Below are 15,174 nucleotides of genomic sequence, written 5' to 3'. Positions count from 1 at the left end.
TGTGGTTACACGTGGTCTGCGGTTGTGAGGCTGGTTGGATGTACTGCCAAATTCTCTGAAACGCCTTTGGAGACGGCTTATGGTAGAGAAATGAACATTCAATACACGAGCAACAGCTCTGGTTGACATTCCTGCTGTCAGCATGCCAATTGCACGCTCCCTCAAATCTTGCGACATCTGTGGCATTGTGCTGTGTGATAAAACTGCACCTTTCAGAGTGGCCTTTTATTGTGGACAGTCTAAGGCACACCTGTGCACTAATCATGGTGTCTAATCAGCATCTTGATATGGCACACCTGTGAGGTGGGATGGATTATCTCAGCAAAGGAGAAGTGCTCACTATCACAGATTTAGACTGGTTTGTGAACAATATTTGAGGGAAATGGTGATATTGTGTATGTGGAAAAAGTTTTAGATCTTTGAGTTCATCTCATACAAAATGGGAGCAAAACCAAAAGTGTTGCGTTTATATTTTTGTTGAGTGTATTAAATTTTGGTGGTGATCTGGATTCTGGATCAAGTTTCACCTCATATAGACTTTGAAGGATTACATCAAAACTACTTCACTGATTCTCACCAAATTTTCACCATGGACACATATTAGGCCATGGACAACCCAGGCTCACAGATTGTCGTGATTCAGCAGCACGAAATATACATTAATCTATTGGTTCCTCATATTGTCACAAAAAGTGCAAATTTTTCATCATAACAGCACAAATTCATTCTAATTCATTCCATGATGGCTGCACAAAATTAAAAGTGCAGCCGGGGGGGGGGGGGGGGGGGTGTATGGTTAGGGTTAGGGGAAGGAGTAGGGTTAGGTTAGGGTTAAGGTTAGGGTTGGGGGTAGGAGTAAGTTTCAGAATAGTGAGTTTTAAAAAACCCCGTCACGAAAATTTGAATCGTTTCATGATAGGAGGACGAAAAAAAATGGGCTGGCCATGGAAGACGCCATTAAATTTTGGAGGTGATCCTTCAGACACACTGCCACCTGCTGGATGTTTTTCTTAAGTCACCTGTCTTCAAAAACATCAGTTGACAATTTATGGATGGTTAGTGATGCTGGATAAACGGTCAAAAATTACAAATAACTGCGGTTAACACCTACATATAGTTTGCCTAGCTCCTGAACACTGGACATGGTGTCTATTCCAGCCAGCTAGCAAGCTAGCAACCGCAGGGAGAAACATGGACAAATTCTAAGATGAAGAAGGCAAAGTATACAACAAAACAGAAAACTAAAAATCATAATTAAACCACAGATACAATGTGTGGCTGCACTGTAAATAAGTACAGTTGTTGGACCAAAATAATAAAGTTCTTCAATTGGTAACACTCAAATGACTGAGGGTGATCTGAATTAAGTAATATTTAGCCAACTTGCGAGATGTGCAGATGCAGTTGCAAACGTGCAACCACCAACCATCCCATCCTGCTGACAGCTCCCACCGTCAGCTCACAAAAGCATCGCCCCATATGAATCCCATATTGATCCCATATAAACCCCATATGATGCGGTGTTCTGCTGACAGCGCACCATCCAACCAGACAGCCACATAACATGTGATTCCATTCATGTGAGCGCTTTGGGCATGTTGCTGACTGCGGGCTTCCGTGTGGCCGGCTGATGTGTTCATGATGTGGCCGCATTGGACACTTGATGTCTGTGCAGATAAGTGCTGCTCCAGGCAGGTGGCCCACAGCAGACGTGAACTTTGCTGGACTGAGCACCGGTCACTGCGCACACAAGGGGTAGGGGGTGTTTATATTTCATTTTATTTCATGCATGCAGTTTCATTAAAGTCTTTGCTTACTTCTATGGGCATGAACGAAAAGGAACAGACGGACGATACTTCCTGTATTCTCTGCTTTTTTATATCAGGAATTAAATATTCTGTGCTTTCCCGCTGCTGGGACACGTCACCTGCTGGTGTGACGTGCGGTCTCACGTCTGTCTCCGTGTGTTCATACGCATGCACACGACCGCACACGAATTCATCGGCGTGGGATCCGCCCACATTCTCGGTGGCTGCACGCCGTCCATACACACCTGTCTGACCAGGTGTTCCTCCTGACTGCTTCACGGTGTCTGCCGTTTTCCCCCATTTGGTGTGAATCGGCCTCATTCATGCTCTTTTGTACTACGTGTGAAAGGGCCTTAAGAAAAGTGCTGAACCACTTGACATCGGGGTGAATGTGAGGCATTATTGTAAAGCGCTTTGAGCGTCTGATACAGATGGAAAAGCGCTATATAAATGCAGTCCATTTACCATTTTAACCATCACAGCAACTTCTGCAATATGCTGGAGATCATTATTACCCAAATCAGTGTTGACCCTACAAACCAAAAACTCAGGAGCTTAATGAAAGCATGTTGAATACGATTACAATCTTAAAAGTCTTCATCTACTTCTGAGCAACCACAGAATCCATCCAGAAGATTCCCAACAGACCTTATGGTAATCAAATTATGCAATCATGTTGTGTTTAACGGAGCAAATATCCACAAGCCACAGAGCAGCTCCTCTATTCTGTCAGCACGGTTTCTTTTATATATATATATATATATATATATATATATATATATATATATATATATATATATATATATATATATATATATATATATATATATATATATATATATATGCAACATAGCACAAAAAAAGTGAGCTGCAGACGGGCACTCACTGTCGCCTGACAAAGTTTGATCCAAATCTGATCCAATTGTGTCAATTTAAATTTAACATTGAAAACCCCATTTAATATTTTACATTATATCTTCATCAAACGTGTCCCAATCACTCTCATATGTGAAACCGTCGCAGCAGGATCATTTACACATACCCAACCATGTGTCCCTCCCGACGTCGACTTGATGTTTTCGTGGTTCGCTCATTGGGGCTATTTCGCCGTGATTCGCCCTGATTCCTGCTTATTCGTGCTATGTGTGAAGAGCCTCCAAGCAACAAGAAAAACAGAAGAAATACTAAGGTGATCACCGGCAACAATCCTAAAATTCACTAAAAGACTTTAGATAAAGTTGAGGCCATGGCCTGCTCTGTTTACTAATTAAATGAATATTAGTTCATTTAGTTCAACATTATTTACTTTAATATTGATGTACATTTTGCATTAAATCTCAATCAAAAGTGCCTCGATCACTCTCATTTGTGACAATGAGGTGCAAATTGTCACTCTCAGTGAATAGACTAAGTTTGATCTCCATCTGATCTGTATTGCAGATTTAGCAGATATTTGATAATAACATTGAAAAGCCCTTTCGTTCTATAGTTTGTATTTTAATTTAGCTTATGAAAAGTCACTTCTAACACAACTTTGACCTTGAAAATTTTTTTCCAAGGCAAAAAAAAAAATTGTGGAATTGGAAGCTAGTGTTGGCGGAGGTTTGCACTCTACGAGTGTGATGCTGCAGTTTGTATGTTTGTTTGTTTTTTGTAGCATCAAACAAAGAAATATGTTACACTAACTGAAATATCTCTTGTTGAAGGCGATGAACCATCATTCAGAAAGAGTCTGACTTTACATTTTACCAACCACATCAATCTTTCCCTTCCCCTGATACAACTTTACTCCATCCTCACAAAATCAGGGCAATATGCAATTTGTTTGAATTCTCAGAATGGTAAATAGGGTGCTGGTCCCCTCCAGGCATTTAGTTGCTATAGAAAAAGACAGCATACGTTTGTGCCAAGCTGCAATGATTGTGCCAGGATGTGATGATATCCAGGCAAAGGCAAACCAGACTTGGCATCACTGTGAAACGCCGCTCAGGCTGAGACATTTCAGTGTTAAAGGCAGTGTTGTATAAAGTACCGGAACATCACACTTAAGTAAAAGTACAGATACCCATTTAAAAAATGACTTTGGTAGAAGTTCAAGTAACCAATTGAAATGCTACTCAAGTAAAAGTCTTAAAGTATCTAGTATTTATTTTACTTAAGTATGACAAGTAATGTACAACTAAATGTACTCAAGTATTGAAAGTAAAAGTACAAGTAAATGTTAATCAAAAACGGACTGATTTTTTTTTTTTTTTTTTTTTTTTTTTTATAAAAGTTTATCTGTGCTTGTAAATGACTGGTAGTATTAGTCAAAGTACTGAAAATTGTACACATCACACAAAAACACTTCAGAAACAAGGTTTCAACACCTAAACGAGAGTAGGCTACTCACTAGGTGTTCACAGGAAACAGATATTTATTTCTATATGTATTTATTTATTTTCATTGTTACATGGTTTTATCTTTTCTGTTGTGTTTTGTTTCATTAGGTTCTTTTTGTCTCTTTCTATAAAATTGTATTGTAACATTATTAGTCTATTATAATTGACTATTATTGTCTATTATGTAGACTGTTATTGTTGTTGCTATAATATATGAATAAAAATAAATTAAAAAAATTACAATTTGACTCTTTTACAACAACGAACGCTGAGCCATTAATTTTACAGAAAACAAATCAATACAAACGTGCTGATGCGAACAGCTTAATGCTACCTTTAACATTGAAAATGCCATAGACATGCTAACGCGTTAGCATCGGCCCTGTTTTTAAGTTATAAAATGCATCTATCAACTGTTTCAGAAGACCATAACAGGTCGGTTTAACATAAAAATATTAAATATTACTCACAGACATATGACCTTCAGGGTTTTAGCGGGGGAAAAAAATAGGATAAAGCGAAATAAAATCCATGAATCGTAGATCAAAGCACTGCTTCGACGCTGCAGAAAAGTTGCTTACAGACCTGCTGCAGGTCTGTAATCAATGTAGAGAAATGATCATTTTCCTGACAAACACCCCCCAAGTGCCAAACTGCAAAAAAGCCTACCAGACATGCCTCATGACAAATCGGCCTGACTTCGTTGCAGTCACTAGTAATCAGTGGTGTCTCTGGGTGAAAACACGACTTTTTTCGTGTGAGTGTGTGTGTGTTTGTGTTTTTTTTTTTTTTTTTGTAATGAGTAACGGCGTGTATCGGAGTAGAAGTATGCAATTAAGGTCGGAAATGTAGTGAAGTAAAAGTGAAAGTAAGCTGAATTTAAAAAACTCAGTTAAAGTACAAAGTCTTCCAAAACATACTTAAGTACAGTAGTGAAGTATTTTTACTTTGCTACTATACAACACTGGTTAAAGGCAAACATGTATGTGTCAGAAAACATTTGAATTTAGAATGTTAACTTGCAGGACGTGCATAATAGTGGAACATGGTAACAAAATACAAACAAAAATACAACAATCCCCTCTGATTCAACCAAACTACTTGTTTCATGCAGAGGAACACCAAGAAATCTGCTCTAAGGGACAGAATCTACACACAGAGCAGAACCCAACCTTTTTCTTTAACTCTGAAAAAATCTTAACAGCACAGTGGGAGAGAAAGATACCAGTTCTTCCATTTACAGCTCTGTGTCATGAATGAAATACATGCACGGTGTAGAAAATTCAGGATTTGAGGAAAAAAAGGTTGTTCTCCAAGAATGCAACTGCAATTTCATAAAACTTCTCATCAGATTTTTACGACTGCACAAACTTGTGCAACCATGTTGCTGGACTTTGTCTTTGTATTGATTTTCATGAATCTTTCTGGGTTTGCACAATATCTCATTTCAGCATTGTCACTGCAGTGTGCCACACTGTAGGATGTCCGATGTCAACCAAGCGGAACATGGCAGCCAACAACTTTTTTTTTTTGTTGGATTTAAAACAAACAAACATTGACAACAACAAAAACATGGTTCATCTTTCATGAATGATCTGTTTTATTTTCTGTCCAGACCCTTTGACCTACAAAATCACCAAGGTGACTCTATAATGAGTTGGTCTTTCCAAATAGAGCACTTGAAGTTATGTGTGAAAACTCCTGTATTTTCTTAACATCGCAGTAGGGGAATACAGGGATCCTGAAAGTAATGTCACGTACGTGACCCTGGCCATTCACAGAACGATCAACGTGCACTATTGTTGTGAGCATTTGAAGCGCAGCAATTCTTGTAATACTAGATGAAATTATGTCCGATGTTTCAACATACGTGAAGCTGCAGAAACTCTGCAAGTTTGCTTCACCATGCTGAGGTACAGTAAGAAACTGAAAAGTGTTCCTGATCCGGGCAAAATGCCATGGGAATAATTCAGCCGTGACCTGACAAACTTTCCAAGTTTGGGATTTGGACTAATTTGAGCTTGAGTTCAGCTTCATTCAGCTTAATAATGGCAATGCAAAACACAAAACTGGCCATGCAGTTACTTCGATTGTCTCTAGAGCAGGGGTGGCCAAGTTCGGTCCTCGAGAGCCACCTTCCTGACACTCTTAGTTGTCTCCCTGCTCCAACACACCTGAATCCAATGAACGGCTCATTAAAAGTCTGCTAACGAGTCTTTCATTGGATTCAGGTGTGTTGGAGCAGGGAGACAACTAAGAGTGTCAGGAAGGTGGCTCTCGAGGACCGAACTTGGCCACCCCTGCTCTAGAGGGGAAGGTCCCTGGTTAAAATCCATGTGTGCCTTTTTTCTAAGTAATGTGGATTTGTGACAGGAAGAGTTCCCCGCATAAAATATGCCAAATCAACTTGTAAATCCATATCAGATCTAATATCGTGACCACAAGTGAAAAAGAAGAAGCCAAAAGAACATTTTCTTAAATTGACGCATGCATTTGGCTACGTCTGTATTGCCGAAAAGGCACCGCGGTGGCTTGGTGGTTAGCACTGTAACAGCAAGAAGATCATGGGATCGCTTCCCAGTTGGACCTTTCTGTAAAAAGCCCTACGATAGATTGGCAGCTTGTCCAAGGTGTACTCTGCTTCACGCCCTATGATTGCTGGCCCTTACCAAAAAATAGTACTGATAAGTATATAAAAAGTAAACTAGAAGTATACTTGAAACATACTTGCATATACTACTTTTTGGTAAGGGGAGATAGGCTCCAGCTCCCTGTGACCCTTAGTTGGAGTGAACAGGTATGGATAATGAATGAATGAATGTGTTGCTAAAAACATAGTCATACTAACAAAGCATGTGCATATTTTATCATCAACAGCGACATGTGTTTACAGAGGCTTTTTGAACATCACAGGCTTTCAACATCCATAACGCCCTTGACCATGAGATAAAATGTCAAGAGGGATGGGGCGGGTGAGTGGGGGGAGGGTTAGGGGTTGTTGTGTAGGTGTGAGGGAAATAGAGAATTTGAAATCAAGATAGGTATTGTTAACTAAAAAAGTTTTGCATCTTTCTGAACATTCTCAAATCGAATCAAAATTTATTAATTTATATAGCGCCAATTCACAACAAAATCATCTCAAGGCGCTTCACAACATAAAAACAGTTAAAAATTTAAAACACAATAAAAACAACCATAAGAAAAAAACAGCAGTAAAAAAGTACAAGATTAAAAACACATCATAACACTAATGATAAAACAGGGAAAATAAATGAGTCTTTAAATGTGATTTAAATGTCTCCACAATGTCCGACTGCTGAATGTGTGCCGGCAGATCGTTCCACAGAGCTGGGGCATGATAGGAAAGCTCTGTGACCGGCAGACTTCTTATTCACCCTGGGAACACACAGAAGTCCTGCACCCTGAGAACGCAGGGCCCGAGCTGGTACATAGGGGCTTATCAAGTCAGCCAAATAGGGAGGTGCAAGTCCATGAACAATTTTATAAACTAAAATCAATACTTTAAAATCCGATCTTGCAGAAACAGGAAGCCAGTGCAGGGACGCCAAGATTGGCGTAATGTGGTCAAACTTTCTGCTCCGTGTCAAAAGTCTGGCAGCAGCATTCTGAACCAATTGAAGACCCCTGATCCTGGACTGCGGTAAGCCAGAGAATAGAGCATTACAATAGTCCAATCTAGAAGAGACAAATGCATGAACCATAACCTCAGTCTTATCAGAATTTAAAAGTAGGAAGTTACTAGACATCCAACTTCTCACTGATGCAAGACAATCCTCCAAGGATTTTATGTGAGTAAGATTACCAGCAGTTATTGGCATATACAATTGAGTGTCATCAGCATAGCAATGAAAGGGAATCCCAAAACGCCGCAATATATTCCCGAGGGGTGCTACATAAAGAGAAAAAAGCAAGGGGCCCAAAACGGATCCCTGAGGAACCGCAAACTTCATGTCTCTACGATCGGAGGAGGTTCCATTACACAATACACAGTAGGAACGACTAGACAGGTACGACGTCAACCATGCAAGAGCAGTTCCAGTAATCCCAAAGTGATTCTCCAGCCTATTGAGTAGAATATGGTAATCCACAGTGTCAAATGCAGCACTAAGATCCAGCAGCACCAGGACCGTAGTGATATCCGAGTCCATTGCTCGCAAAAGGTCATTCACTACTTTAGTAAGTGCAGTCTCTGTGGAGTGAAATCTTCTAAAAGCAGACTGCAGTGGCTTAAAAAGATTATTCTCAGTGAGATAGTCCACGAGCTGTCGCAAGACCACTTTTTCCAGGATTTTAGAACAAAATGACAGATTTGATATCGGTCTATAATTCTTCAATACACTAGGGTCGAGATTAGATTTTTTAAGTAATGGTTTAATTACTGCAGACTTGAAACATTTAGGAACAGATCCAGAAGTTAATGAGAGATTTATAATTTCCAGCACAGTTGGTCCAAGAATGGGCCACAAGTCCTTAAACAATTTCGTTGGTATAGGATCAATTAAACAGGTTGTGCTTTTAGTAGACGTCACAAGCTTCGTCAGTGCGCCTAACGAGATACCGTCAAAATCTGTAAATCTGGATACCACCTCAGTGGGCGCATCCACCTCCACAGCAGTATGCAGTGGTTGGGCCAAAGCCTGCTGAGATATACTCAACCTAATATCCTCAATTTTCTTCTTGAAGTAATCCAAGAAGTCCTGTGCTGAGAAAGGAGAGTGAATAACAGGTGGCTGTCCATGAATAAGAAATGCTACAGTGCTTGTTTTTATTAATCAATTCAGAATAATAGGCACGCTTTGTAGCCAGTAGAATTACATTCTGAATTGAATTGCCTCTACTCTGGTTTCCAAATGAAATTAATGATATGAAAGGACATTTGTGATTTTTAAAAAAGCATAAGCATACCTTCAATGAAGTGATCACTACAAGCACACGCTCCTCCTTTTCCAATTGGTTCCTGGGCCTGGGTCACCTCCCATAATCACTCTCAACCGCTGTTTTCTCCTCACAAAATTGTTAGGAATTCTGTGAAGCTTCAGTCTCATTTGTTTGTTTGTTGTCATGATCTGGACTTTTTTGTATTATATTTTGTTTGGTTTAGTTCTGTTTAGTTTAGTTTTGCTTGTTTTTTCAGTGTGTGTAACTAAAGTTAATTATGGAGTTCCACAAGGTTCTGTGCTAGGACCAATTTTATTCACTTTATACATGCTTCCCTTAGGCAGTATTATTAGACGGTATTGCTTAAATTTTCATTGTTACGCAGATGATACCCAGCTTTATCTATCCATGAAGCCAGAGGATACACACCAATTAGCTAAACTGCAGGATTGTCTTACAGACATAAAGACATGGATGACCTCTAATTTCCTGCTTTTAAACTCAGATAAAACTGAAGTTATTGTACTTGGCCCCACAAATCTTAGAAGCATGGTGTCTAACCAGATCTTTACTCTGGATGGCATTTCCCTGACCTCTAGTAATACTGTGAGAAATCTTGGAGTCATTTTTGATCAGGATATGTCATTCAAAGCGCATATTAAACAAATATGTAGGACTGCCTTTTTGCATTTACGCAATATCTCTAAAATCAGAAAGGTCTTGTCTCAGAGTGATGCTGAAAAACTAATTCATGCATTTATTTCCTCTAGGCTGGACTATTGTAATTCATTATTATCAGGTTGTCCTAAAAGTTCCCTAAAAAGCCTTCAGTTGGTTCAGAATGCTGCAGCTAGAGTACTGACGGGGACTAGCAGGAGAGAGCATATCTCACCCGTGTTGGCCTCTCTTCATTGGCTTCCTGTTAATTCTAGAATAGAATTTAAAATTCTTCTTCTTACTTATAAGGTTTTGAATAATCAGGTCCCATCTTATCTTAGGGACCTCGTAGTACCATATTACCCCATTAGAGCGCTTCGCTCTCAGACTGCAGGCTTACTTGTAGTTCCTAGGGTTTGTAAGAGTAGAATGGGAGGCAGAGCCTTCAGCTTTCAGGCTCCTCTCCTGTGGAACCAGCTCCCAATTCAGATCAGGGAGACAGATACCCTCTCTACTTTTAAGATTAGGCTTAAAACTTTCCTTTTCGCTAAGGCTTATAGTTAGGGCTGGATCAGGTGACCCTGGACCATCCCTTGGTTATGCTGCTTTAGACGTAGACTGTGGGGGGGTTCCCATGATGCACTGTTTCTTTCTCTTTTTGCTCCGTATGCATCACTCTGCATTTAATCATTAGTGATCGATCTCTGCCCCCCTCCACAGCATGTCTTTTTCCTGGTTCTTTCCCTCAGCCCCAACCAGTCTCAGCAGAAGACTGCCCCTCCCTGAGCCTGGTTCTGCTGGAGGTTTCTTCCTGTTAAAAGGGAGTTTTTCCTTCCCACTGTAGCCAAGTGCTTGCTCATAGGGGGTCGTTTTGACCGTTGGGGTTTTTCATAATTATTGTATGGCCTTGCCTTACAATATAGAGCGCCTTGGGGCAACTGTTTGTTGTGATTTGGCGCTATATAAAAAAAAAGTTGATTGATTGATTGATTGATGTCTCTTACTGGGTTTTTCCTGCTTGGGCTTTGTCTGTCCCTATCTCTCTTGTCCGTCTCTCTTGGTGCTTGGTGGTGGGCGTTACACTCTGTCTGGGCCACACCCTATTCTGGAGCTTTCCACACACCTGTTTCTAATCTGTAGCTCATCACCAGGGTGTATATATAAGCTTCACTGGTTGCACTAATTCCTCACCAGATCATTGTTCCTTGTGCCTACGCCTCCAGCTCTGATTTCTGTGTTTCCTAGTCCTGCTACCATGTTGTGTTTTGATGTGTTTTTGACCACCTGCCTGTTTTGACCACGTCTTACACCTGATGTTTTGGATTTGTTTGCTTATCTTGGACTGCCTTACTGTGTACCGGACCCCACTGAATATTTCAGTAAACGTTTTTACAAACTGTTTTGTTGAGTCCTGCGATTGTGTCCAGATGTCTCTGTCCGTCAAACCTGATATCTGTGTATCTATTTGCACATCCATAAATGATCATGCCCTCCCAATTGTCCGAATTTATGTTGATCGCTATGCTAAAATATCATGTAAGTGCTATTGATTACAGTAGTCGCAAGCTACTTGTGTCAACGTGCCCTTTATTGTCAGAAAGGATTTTTTTGGGGGGGCGGGCAACAAACCAAAACAATATTTTTCTTTAATTTTACATGCTGCAGTCAGATATGCCACAAAAATACATTAGCTGAATAATTTCCAATTCTGTTGCATTACAAACTCTTTGCGCTCATTATGCACACAGAGCCACTTGACTACAAGGAGCAAATGCTGCCACCATGGAGATAAATGTGTTTGTTATGCAACCAGGCGTCACGGCTGAAAGATCCATTACTGACAGTTAAAGCATCTGCTTTGCATTCACAGGACATTTGTTGCTGATTTATCCCTATGTCATAGAAAAGAGAGAATCATCTAAGTCCACCTATGATTTCAACAAGGTGCATGTAATGACTCACATGCACATGACGACAAACAGGTTGATGAGAAGGCATGCAGCCTGCATGTGTTTATACCTCACATTATATGTCAATTCCTGGTGTTTCATTGAACAGTAATAGATGCAGTAAAGAACAGATTACTTTTACATGCCTATCCAATCAAAAGTGATGTGATGAAATATTCACTTTTAACCACTAATGCTCGAGTACTGACTCAACAGTGGACTTTTTTATTACATAATCAACAGTGTGGGAGTTGAAGTATCACTTTAAGCCAAACAGCATTAGTTTCAATCCATACTTCTAAAATAGAAGTGTATATGATATCCACTGAGAAATGATTATTGTTTCCTTTGCCAAGGAGGCAAGGTGTGACAGCGATGAATCCATCGACTATTAAATCAACCAACAACTATATCTCTAATATCAGGTTCTTAAATTTAAATTTTCTGTCTTTTTACTACTTTCTTTACTCCTCTCTGGCAGTAAACTGAATATCTTCAGGCTATGAGCAATACAAGACATTTGAACACATTATGTTGGTCTGGAAAACAATAGTTGTCTTTTTTTTTTTTTTTTTTTTACAATTTTCTGAAATTTTATGGATCAAACAATTTTCCCCACACTCAAAAAAACAAACAAACTTATTTTTACAGAAAGAATCTGGCAGTTGTGGTTACCAGGAGAATTCTGTAAAAATTACAGTGAATATGTAAATGGTTTTACATAAAATATGTAAATTTTACTGTGTAAATTTGTAATTTTATTGTTAATTTAGACGATAATATTTCTGAAAAATGGTCACCTTATGTTTAATTATTCTCAAAATGCAGTTTAAACAGATACATCACCTCTTTTTTTTCAAACCCTTAATTATCAATATTTTACTGTATTTGTAAAAATTCTCATCTGTAAAATCTGTATTGTACAGTTTTTGGTATTATGGTTTTTCTATGTTTAAAATACAGTCATTTGTAAATTCTACAATGGTATATTATTATTATTTTAACATACTTGTACTATTAAATTCAGTTCAATTTTCTTCCACATTTTACACATTATCGCTGTAAATTAAAATTACTCCATTTTTCTTTTAGTTTATGCCGTGATTTCACTGTTAATTTCACAGACTTTTTTACAGTGTATTTATCGATTCTGAATAATTATTAGTAGGTGTAGTGTTTGCATTTTACATTAGCCATGCAGAACTGAAAGTTATGGAGAGCAGGTGTACTTGCAGGTTGAACAAAAAATGAAACAGGATGAGATGATCAGTTTGTCAGAATGTTGTCTCTTGGTTCTTTTTTACCTCTGTGCGTTCTTTGTGGTGCCTGAACTGAAGTAGATCAGTCTGCATTTATACTATGACGTGTAAATGATTGCTGTTATTAAGTTTAAAGTGCGAAATGTGACGTCAGATTACATGACGCGTGAATATAAACACGCATGTTAAAAACAACAGAATTGCAGTTTTTAAAAGCATGCACGCTTATTTAAATGCACATGCACATCCGTCAGTTGCACTCTTCGGTGAACAGAGCGTTAAGTCAACTTCGTGCATTCGCAGGTCACTTTGTGCACTTTGATCTCCGCAGCCTCTCATCTCATGATTCCCTGTGTGCTGTGCAGGAAGGCTGGCTGCGGAGGTGCGTGCGCGTGCTTCTTACCTGTGAATGGCCCTGGTACATGTTGAGCACGCAGTCAGTCAGCCGCGGATCTCTCCGTCAGTGGCTTCTCACGCTGCTTCCACACTCGCTCGGACTTAAGCGCTTTGACATCAGAAGTGTTGCAGACTTTGCGGAGCTGTCCTCTGCCCTCCGGTGCTGAAAGCACACTTTCTGCTTCTCCAGGGTTTTTGTTTTTTGCTGTTGTTTTTGTGTTGTTGAGGCGCGCTGTGCGCAAGCAGCGCGATGCCGGTGCGCACCTTCTCCGATTACCCTCACGGCGCGCGCACGCAAAGCACGTTTTTTGTCTGTTAGAAAGCCTCCCTCCCAGTCCATGTGGAGAAACAATCCTCTGTTTCCATCCTGAGCGCACAGCCGCCTTCTCTCTGTGTGTCTCTCTCGGCTGTGGTTTAACTGTTTGAAGTCTCCCCTCCTCCTGGTTGCTCCCTCGAAAGAACAGTTCTCTGGTGCCTCCTCCAGTACTGACACGCTCCACAAGGAGGAACACTAAAATAAGGGTGTTATTTTAGTGTGTGTGTGTGGGTATATGTGTGCAATTCATTCTCGTTCTACAAGACAAAGCACAGATCTATTATAAAGAGTGACACCCCCCCCCCCCCCAAAGAAAACCCAGAACCCATAAAAATTGTAATAAATCATACAAAGGTCCAGCAAATTTCTTAACATTTGCTGGACTTAAACTTCAGTCTGTGTATGATCATTCATCAAAGTTTCAGTTATTTTGGTTGCTTTGCATAAAAGTCATGTTCTTTCAAAATTATGCTCCAAATGGTATGATTTGTCGGCAAAATAGGCCCCCAGGCAAATGTCTTTTCCTTGGTTGTCCATCACATGTCTTTGTAGGATTTATTACAACTAGTGCAGTACGCATAGGAAGTTTGTATTCCTACACTGTAAAAAAAAACGTATGTAAAATTTACAGTGGAAAACTGTGAAATGCAACAGTAATAAAGCATAAAATGGAAAATAGTACTATATTACTGTAGTAGAAGCACTGATTTACCTTAAATCAAGAAATGGCGCAACTGTATTTTTTTTATTGTCAACATATGTGGAGTATTACAGGGGAAAACTGTGAAATGCAACAGTAATAAAGCATAAAATGGAAACTAGTATATTACTGTAGTAGAAGCACTGATTTACCTTAAATCAAGAAACCGCGCAAAACTGTATTTTTTTATTGTCAACATATGTGGAGTATTACAGGGGAAAACTGTGAAATGCAACAGTAATGGACCGTAAAATGCAAAATCGTATATTATTGTAGTAGAAACATTGTGTGTGTGTGTGTGTGTGTGTGTGTGTGTGTGTGTGTTGTCATTTCGGGTGCTCCTGTCTCAGGATGGGGTCGCCACAGCGGATACAGCCAGATCCGCATTGGTAATTGGCACAAGTTTTACGCCGGATGCCCTTCCTGACGCAACTCCAGTTTCACCCAGAGAAACACACACAGCCACTGGTGTTCCAAAGAGGTAAATCAAGAAATGGCACAAAACTGTATTTTTTTTTTTTTTTTTTTTTTTAACTGTCCAGTTGATAATAAGCACTTTTATGTCATTTGGGTCTATGTTTTGATTGATATGTTACATTATATTATTATTTGAATATAGTATTTCATATAGTTTTCAAAAATCAGTTTTATTATCAATTATATGAAAATAAAAGGATTTCTATTAAACAGGTTATTGGAAGAGACAGACAAAATCGAACAGAACATTTAGAATATTTAAGCAACAAATCCTCAGTACCCCAAATTTTGAACACAGTTTATTTAAACTTGACCTCACAGCAAATATAAGA

The 15,174-nt window shown here is 39.3% G+C and overlaps 1 protein-coding gene across 1 annotated transcript in view; it reads right to left on the bottom strand.

Annotated features, from left to right (window-relative positions):
• The window catches only part of pex5la (peroxisomal biogenesis factor 5-like a), a 393,391-nt gene extending 379,988 nt beyond the window's left edge, over positions 1–13,403 (bottom strand). The window contains 1 exon segment of the mRNA XM_034179894.1: positions 13,357–13,403. Coding sequence (XP_034035785.1) covers positions 13,357–13,377 — 21 coding nt within the window. The 5' untranslated portion in view covers positions 13,378–13,403.
• Positions 13,404–15,174: the final 1,771 nt, after the last annotated feature.

This window comes from Thalassophryne amazonica, chromosome 10, assembly GCF_902500255.1.
Source record: "Thalassophryne amazonica chromosome 10, fThaAma1.1, whole genome shotgun sequence".
Classification (NCBI taxonomy): Eukaryota; Metazoa; Chordata; class Actinopteri; order Batrachoidiformes; family Batrachoididae; genus Thalassophryne; species Thalassophryne amazonica.
The sequence above is the reverse complement of the archived record's forward strand: the minus strand, read 5'-3'. Positions and strand labels throughout refer to the sequence as shown.